At 27.4% G+C, this 9,225-nt stretch overlaps 1 protein-coding gene across 1 annotated transcript; it reads left to right on the top strand.

Annotated features, from left to right (window-relative positions):
* Positions 1-340: 340 nt before the first annotated feature.
* LOC107421468 (GDSL esterase/lipase At1g29670) lies at positions 341-4,444 on the top strand. The gene is made up of 4 exons (XM_016030720.4): positions 341-872; positions 1,313-1,543; positions 2,475-2,727; positions 4,115-4,444. Exons 1-4 carry the CDS (start codon positions 471-473, stop codon positions 4,348-4,350), a joined length of 1,122 nt encoding a protein of 373 aa, XP_015886206.3. The 5' UTR covers positions 341-470; the 3' UTR covers positions 4,351-4,444.
* Positions 4,445-9,225: the final 4,781 nt, after the last annotated feature.

Genomic DNA, 9,225 nt, shown 5'->3' with positions numbered 1-9,225 from the left:
CCTTATTGAATAACATTAAATGAATTTCTTTTGTTTTTCGGAAAAAAGAAAAAAAGAAAAGTGACATACCACCATTATTGAATGACATTGCCACGTGCCTTACATGAGGGCATGCCTAGTGACTAACATCACAATAATTCCACTTGATACTTTTTTATTTAATTTTTATTCTTTTTCTTTGAGTGGCCACTTGGTACTTATTATATTGTGCATTTATCATGCGTGCCAAAGATGTAGTTTAAGAAATAGATCCACTGCATGGGTTTGAAATATATCTTGTCCAAATGATAATAATATTAATTATTTTGTTAAAGGAGGCTTCTCCTTTTGAAAACTTGTAAGACTTTGAAACATTTTCCCCTATAAATGAACTATCCTTATATAGTATTTCTGACTGAATCAGCCATTCAAAATTGTGGAGTACTTCAAACTCATATATACAACCAGCTGATCAGCTTATCACTAGCTCAATGGCTAGAGAAAATTCATCTTTTATACCTCTATTTTTATTGTTTCTCTCCCTCTTCCTATGCTTTTTCCCTTACAATTGCTGTTGTAGCAACAATAATGGAGTAGATCAAATCAAAGGCATGTTTGTGTTCGGAAGCTCTCTAGTCGACAACGGCAACAACAATTTCATACTAGACAATTCGGCCAAAGCCAACTACTTTCCATATGGTATTGATTTTCCTTTTGGACCGACCGGAAGATTTACAAATGGAAAGAATGTCATTGACCTTTTATGTGAAAGGCTAATGCTTCCTTTTATTCCAAGATTTGCTGATCCCTTAACTAGAGGAAGTAAAATCATCCATGGTGTCAATTTCGCTTCGGCTGCTTCCGGTATACTAGACAGCACCGGTTTAATAGCGGTGAGAAAACCCAAGCTCCTAATATAATTAGTCCTTGTAGTAGTTTGTTTTATGTGACTTATGAGCTTAGATCATCCATCTTACCTTAGATTAAACAAATACTAATATATAATATTTGATTGCATGTAATTTATAGGACACATCATTCTGAATTTCATATAATTCTGATGCGGTTGGCCATGAATATGTAAAACAAATATAACCAAAATATATGTACAAAAGTTTTCTTATTTCAGAAAATTTTAGACAAATTTTTTTATATAGAAACCTCCCTATTATTTATAATAAGGTAATGAAAAGCAATAGGATAAATCTTTGATAAAAATCTATTCAGGTTTCCTGGACCAAAAAAGCACTATATATATATATATATATATATATTTATATTAAAAAGGGCTATCTAAGTTATTAATATGCTTACTTTTCAATATTAATTTCAGGGAAATGTGATAACTTTGAATGAACAAATGAGAAACTTTGAGGAAGTAACATTGCCAGAATTAGAAGCTCAGTTGGGTTGCAAAAGTGCCCAATCACTACCACAATATTTGTTTGTGGTTGGAACTGGAGGTAACGATTACTCATTCAACTACTTTCTGAACCCCAACGGCAATACAAGTCTTGAAGCTTTCACTGCCAATCTGACACTCACTTTATCCCAAAAGATCAAGGTGTGTGCATTTATATTGTGTCTGGCCATTTTTTTTTTTTTTAAATCTTTTAACGTTTTTAGAGTAAAATATAGTTAGTCTAAATTAAAATTCAAAATATTTAGAGGGATCTATATATCAGGAAAAGTTTGACTCAGGAACCAAACAATGGAGTCAGACTACTGATAGTGATAAGTACTACAGGGTTTACAGAAACCAGGACTGCATGATGTATATGTAGCATTAATTATGGCCATGGTTGCTAGGTAATCTCCATGTAGATTTCATGCATTACCATATCTTTTTTTATATTGATCGGTGACCTAACGAATCTTTGCATCGGGAAAAGAAGAAAATTTTTTAAATAGGCCATATAAGGATCCCATTTTTTTGGTGCAACCCTTCTAAAGATCCCATATATATTATTTAATAAAGCATGTATAAATAACTTGGCAAAGTTCATATGTATAAAGTTTGGCATGCATCACCTCTTCACATATATTTTGGTAAATGCATCGCCTCTTCATACATACAAAAGAAGGAAGAGCTAGAAATATGAAATTGATATTACAAACATAAATATTCGAATCCATATTACCTACCATAATAAATGAAGAAAAATCAGATAATGTATATTATCAACTCAGATTAAGTGAAAACAAAAAAAATACTTGATCACACTGTTTTAGAGTTTGCCTACAATAATCTTTCTTTTTTTTTTTTTTTTCTTGTTATATATGGTTAGAATTTGTATAATTAATTAAAAAGATAGCACACTAGCTAGTTAGAAAGATCTGTGCAGAAAAGCAGAACTGCCCATAACAAGCTTTTATGTATCTTTATAAAGAAAGGCATCAAAAGAATTGTGACTATATGTAATTTTACATTTCCATTATTAGTCACTTTAATTTCTAAAAGAATTTTTTCTTGATTTTTTATTTTGGTGATGAAGAGGTTGTACAGTTTGGGAGGTAGAACATTTATAGTGATATCCATAAATCCAATTGGGTGTAGTCCCATGATTAAAATAAACAAACCAACGCAAAGTGGTTGCGTAGAAGAAATGAACCGAGCAGCACAACTCTTCAACCGCCAATTGATGTCATTTGTGGATTCAAGCAAACAAGAAATGCCCTTTTCCACTCTTGTTTTTGTCAACTCTTACCAAATCCTCAATGATATCCTACAAAATCCATCCTCTCAAGGTATTTACTTAACTTACCTACCTACTGCTCTTGTATATTATAATATATATATATATATATATATATCCTATATCTATATATCTATGTCCACATTTATATAGATCAATTAGGTACACCTATAGGAACAATATACTTTTCATTATAAGTTACAAACTTGTGTATTAACGCAAAGTCTTTTACTATCCCATTTAAAATTTTGTTATTTGTCACTTAATAATTACTATTTTATATCATAAATTTTAATTAAGATATTTAATTTTAATATTTTTATATTAAAATTTTAAAAATAAATCATTTAATAACAATCATTTAAATTAACATGTAACATGTAGATTCTATAATTAATTATTTATCAACGATGATAAATAATATTTTTTTTTTATTTATCATGTTGAAATCCATTTGTTGATATGACAATTGTTAATTAGCTGTATTTTTTATTTTTTATATTAAAAATTTAATATGAAAAAATAAGTTTAAGGGAGTAGCCAGTTAAATTATTTGATAGACACGTATATTTCAATAATGTTCATTATGAATAGTGAAAAATAACATTTTTGTAATGCAAATGATTTCAATATTTACATTGAACTTAAAAGTGACAAATTAGCGATCATCAATGGTTGTGGTCAAGTGGTAAGGGGCTTACAGCCAAATGGCTTGGTACTCTATTAATCTATTATTTGAGAAAGTAGTAGGATTCCTAATATATAAAAATATTGTCACATGGGTTTTCCTTCGCTATTACCTCTTTTCGGCCTTGGACGGAAGCCTTTTTGACCCTATCTGGGATAGCCAATTTCATTGTTCTAAACTTTTCCACCATCGTAATGTTAGGGATGCTTGCAAATGCAAGCCCTGTTCATCCATGTTTCTGGTCTAGCCCATTTCACTATCTTGACTATTCCTCCTTCAGGATCTGAGGGATACTTGCCTTTAGAACTTTATATGTATAAAAAGATGAAAAAATGTTAAATTTTATTTATCATTTAGGAGTACAATTCATACACAAATATATAAATACAGTTTAAAGTTGAATCGCTCTCTAAACTACCAACACTTTTTCAATGGATTATTTTTGTACAATAATATTATAATTATCAAATTTGTTTATTACATTTTAGATAGCAATCGACTCACCTTATGTGCTTTGCTACATATATATATAGTTGATTCTATTGCTTGGTGTCATACATTGAACCAGGCATATGCTATATATATATACACACATTAATATATATATATATTTAATATTTACTCAGCAAAACAAAAAAACTTGAATATCAAAGTCATGAGACATTGATTTATTGATTGGTAAAGAATTATATATTTATATATATATTGGTCTGATTTTTAAATACTGACTAAAAAAGTTGATGGTTTGTAGGTTTTGAGGAAGCCAGTAGGCCCTGTTGTGAAGTACCTTCATTGAGTGAAGGTGGAAATGGAGTGTTATGCAAAAGAGGAGGGCAAGCATGTGAAAATAGGAGGAACCATGTCTACTTCGATGGGTTGCATCCAAGTGAAGCTGTAAATATCCAAATAGCAACAAAGGCTTTCTTGTCTCCTCTCAAAACTGAAGTTTATCCTATTAATATCAAACAATTGGCCAATATAGTGTAGGAATTAATATGATTGTGTTAAAGGATGCTCCTTATTGTACTTTAAAATTATGCAAAGGTTGGAACCAAATATTAACTATGATTACGATATTATATATATATATATATATAATCAAGTTTAAATCAAGTTTTTAATATTATAATTTCATTTTTTTAACCAATAGATCTTATCAAAAATTAATATTTAAATTTATATTACTAATTAGCTAATCTCAACAAGATTCATTTTTCTTAAATACCATTTTAGTATGTCATTTAATCTAAATATAAACAATTATTTTTAAATTTTAAATCATAATATTTAATGTGATCTAATAACTACTATAGAAGAGGAACTGATATTAAATCCAACTATAAATATATAAGAAAAATTGTACCTTAATATCTTAAAGTCTATAATTTTACATGATTTCAGCCCTAAAGTTTCAATTTTAGTAATTTGGCTCTAAAGTTTCAATATAGTTTCAAATCATGAAATAATAGTACCATTAAAATTAATAATGATGATATTGGCATGACATCAAAATTTAATTTTCAAAAATAAAAATATTTAAAAAATTAAAAATATAAATCTATTATTTTATTTTATATTTATGTTGTTTTATTGAAAAAAAATTGTATCTATTCCTTTTTTATATTTAAATTTAATGAAAAAGTAAAATTTAAAATAGAATTGGAATTTTGGATCTAATAAAAATAATTTTATTAGATCAAAAATTAAAAATTATTTTTTGTGCCCAAACCAAAAAAAGATTATATTAAAAATAAAAATAAATAAGTTTTTAATCTATTTTTTATTTTTTATTTTTTGGTCTAATTTATGTAAGTTATTTTGTTTCAAAATTTAAAGGACTAGGGAAGACTTTTCCTTTTTTTTTTTTTTTTTTTTTGGTTGGTAATTAATGACTAAGGAAGACGCAACGTGCGAAATGGACTGCCCTAATACAGATTGTGAATGGATATATAAAAATGTCCCATAAGCGATGTACACCATCAAGTCACATTGATTGAGATATGAATTTTTCTTTTTTCGTTTGTTTTGTCTAATAAGCCATGACATGGTGTTTTTTTTTTTTTTTTTTAAATTTTAATATGATGAAAAGCAGTAGAATTTAATTATGAATAAATAAGCAATACCTATACATTATACTAAAAATGAAAAATAATATTTGTTATTAATGATAATTGTTATTATTTTATATGACAATGGATCCACATAAATATATATCATTAAAAATAATCTACCTGATAATAAATTCTATATATATATATATATAAATTAAAAAATTAAATCTATTATTATATAAAATAATGACAATCATTACTAGTATATATAATAATATATGGTGGTACTCAGTGAAAATAGTATGCGTTTCAAATTTAAGATTCGAAATGATGTCCAAAAAAGGTACGGCCTATGCGTTGAGGTTCACCCGCGAAAAGAGGACATTAAAATGTACGAAAGTGCACTTCCTCCTATAAATTTGAGCCAAACGATGGTATTATATTATTTTTATTTAGAATAAACTTACAAAAATACACCTCTTAATTTAAATTTCAATTTGTATTTTAAAACCTTTTTCTTTAATAAATTTCCCCTTGAATTTCACCGTAGTATTAGTTTCACCTTTCAACATTTTCTTTTTCTAAGAATTTGGTAAAATAGATTGGCTAGTGTTGTAGCAATTTTTTTTTTTGTTTTTTTTTTTTTTTTGTTTAAAGGATCGGCTGCTGTCGAAATTGATTATTTATATAAATAAAATAAATCCAAGTCAAGTTTTTTATTGGACAAGTTTGATAAAAGTTGAAAGATAATATGGATAATAGAATTATTTTAGAAATATTATATATATATATATATATATATTTGATCTAACTGTATTCAATGTTAAAAGAGGCCATGTACATGTCACATGGGGCAAGCGTGATGAGCCAAATATATGTTTCATTTTTTTTTTTTTAATTGAATGTAGTGATAATTTGAGTTCACTGTCTTTCAAAATTAACAAAACTCCTAAATCTAAGCTTTAATCGGCTTGGCTAGTCAATAAACATTATATAAGACAAGTGAGCTGTCAGGATCCCTTCTGAAGTTCTTTATGGAAATTTTAGGATGGCCGGTTAGAGGAAAACTCCATAAAATTTTTTATAGAAAATTCAGTATCATTTTCTTTTTAAAATAACTTTTCCAAATTTTAACCCTGCACAGGAAATATATTTTTATAAATTTATAGTCATCCATACCTTCCACTTACTATAATTTCAAAAATTTATAACACTTCATAAATATTTACCAACATATAAACATAAATATAAAAACTATATGCATAATCTAGGGTCCATAATATTAGTAGCGATGATTTATTTATAACTATAATAATAAAGATAACAATAGTGACAGTAATTCTAGTAACATCTTAATGTCCAAAACCAATGTAAATACATATATTTTATTTATATAAAAATATGTATACAATTCTCCGAAGGTCCTGACTAGCTTATTTCTAAGCCGATTTATCTGTCAGAAGACTCAGATACCTGCTTGAAGGTTGCAATTTTTGTTTGAAGGCTGAAATACTTGTCCAAAGGTTATGATACTTACTTGAAGGCTAAAATACCTTCCCATAGGTTGACCTAGATATCTATCACCATTATTATTCGAACTTTCTCACTACTTAACTAGGTTATACATGCATTTTTAAATCCAAAAAATCATTAATTAGAATAAACAGAAGACTCATGCAAATATTACTAATGATGATGGTGATGATGATGATGACAACAGCAACAACAACAACAACAATAATAATAATAATAGTAATGTTATAATAAAATAACTAAACTCTGATGTTTAAGACTATTTAAAAAGAAACATTAATTAAGAGAATGAATAAATCTATAAGTATAAAACATTAAAACCATTTATAATCCATGTAAAAGTATATCAACTAAAACTGAAAATCATCTAATGTACCATATAATTTACTAGTACACAGTCCCATAATATCAATGATTCATAGGTATATTACTACCAGTACAGTCATAGATGGTTGTCTATAATAGCCATCTAACCTGTTGATTTTGTAAGCGACAGAAATATGATAATAGACAACCGGTAGACAAAGTTCATATCTAATTGTCTGTTGACATAATTGAGTCATTGCCATGGTACTGTTGTAACCTAATACAAAATATATAAAAATATATCTGATGCACTGTACGATGTACTAGTACTATCAAATAATGCTTGTGTCCCAAGGACCACTTGACAGAAAGGGGAAGAAAAAGAAAATTGCACTCGACACCTTTAGTGTCCCAAAGCTGCTGGTGCTAAATATCCTGCCAACCTATAATTAAGGGGAGGATGGCTAATACTATCACTGCAAAATACCTGCCTACCTTCATTCTTTTTAGCTCTTATAGGAATGACTTAATCTTTTGCTCTTTGACCATGAGGAGGATGACTTATACCAACACTGTAGAATACCTATCCATCATTACTTATCACAACTCACGAAGGAATGGCTGATATAACCTGCGTGATAATATCAATATCATACGCCTACTGAGTTCACCCGTACTATATAGTGCATTTGAAAAATGAAATAATCACAAATATATATAATGATATAAAAATACAAAATTTCAATTCCATTTTAAAACAAACAAATAAATAAATATAATAAAATAAAATTTAAAAATAAATATGATTGAATATTATCAAATAATCTTGCAAATTCCTAATTATATATACATATATATACACAAATATATGTACATAATCTAAGAATAGATATATATATATATATATACATACCATGGTTAATCATAATAGCATCAAAGTATCAATTCTTATAAACCCATTTCCAAACCATATCCAAAATTATCAGCAATATAATACCCCGAATCATAAGTAATTCACTAATGAATAGAATTTAGAAATGAGAATATCAAGTCTCAAATAGCATTAAAACAATTAAATAAATTAAATAATATTTTGAAACATAAACAATTTAACAGATAAAAATTTCATAAGTCATCATATACTTATATACATCGGTGAAAAATCTAAAATTTATATTAAACAGTCTACAATTCGAAATTGTAATTTTAAAATATACCACTCTCACCTAAATAACATACTTGTATATGTGTATGTATATATATATATATATATAAAGAGAGTGAAATAATCAAGTCGAGTCACTTAAACTTTTTACGTATACATATATACATATATATACATATAATGAAATTCTATAGTGCGAATGTCCGCATCTTATCATGGTGCAGATATCCACATCTTGTTATGGTCTACATCTTATTATGGTGTGGACATCCGCATCTTATTATGGTGGATGATGGTTTTTTAAGAAACCATCGTCTTTGTATATAGTATTGATGATCATTTTGAAAAAACCATCGTCTTTGAAAAGGTTTGTACCATACTAAAATGCTGACGTCCACATTATAGATGACCTCTATACATGCATATATATATATATATATATCTATATGTATGTATATATGTATGCATGTGTAAATAATAATGCTACTTAACTCCAAAGCCAACCCAAATAATAAATACAACCAATTAATTTTGCAAATTCACAATTACACGTATGCACATACACATATATGTATATATATATATATATATATAATCTAACAATGCACAAATGCCATATTAAAATCAGGTTTAATAGTAAGTACTTTGTAAGTCTCAATGACATATCAATCACCCATAAGTAACTTATACATAACACACACACACACACATATATATATATATATATATATATATGTATATTAATGACATATCGATCACCCATAAGTAACTTGTACATATTCACACACACACACACACACACACACA

This window comes from Ziziphus jujuba, chromosome 5 (assembly GCF_031755915.1).
Source record: "Ziziphus jujuba cultivar Dongzao chromosome 5, ASM3175591v1".
Taxonomy (NCBI): Eukaryota; Viridiplantae; Streptophyta; class Magnoliopsida; order Rosales; family Rhamnaceae; genus Ziziphus; species Ziziphus jujuba.
The sequence above is the reverse complement of the archived record's forward strand: the minus strand, read 5'-3'. Positions and strand labels throughout refer to the sequence as shown.

Bases quoted from the DNA above. Each gene is read 5' to 3' on its own strand.
- LOC107421468 (XM_016030720.4), top strand. From the start codon at position 471: ATGGCTAGAGAAAATTCATCTTTTATACCTCTATTTTTATTGTTTCTC. The intron at 873-1,312 runs GTGAGAAAACCC...TATTAATTTCAG, and splicing joins ACAGCACCGGTTTAATAGCG to GGAAATGTGATAACTTTGAA. The intron at 1,544-2,474 runs GTGTGTGCATTT...TTGGTGATGAAG, and splicing joins CTTTATCCCAAAAGATCAAG to AGGTTGTACAGTTTGGGAGG.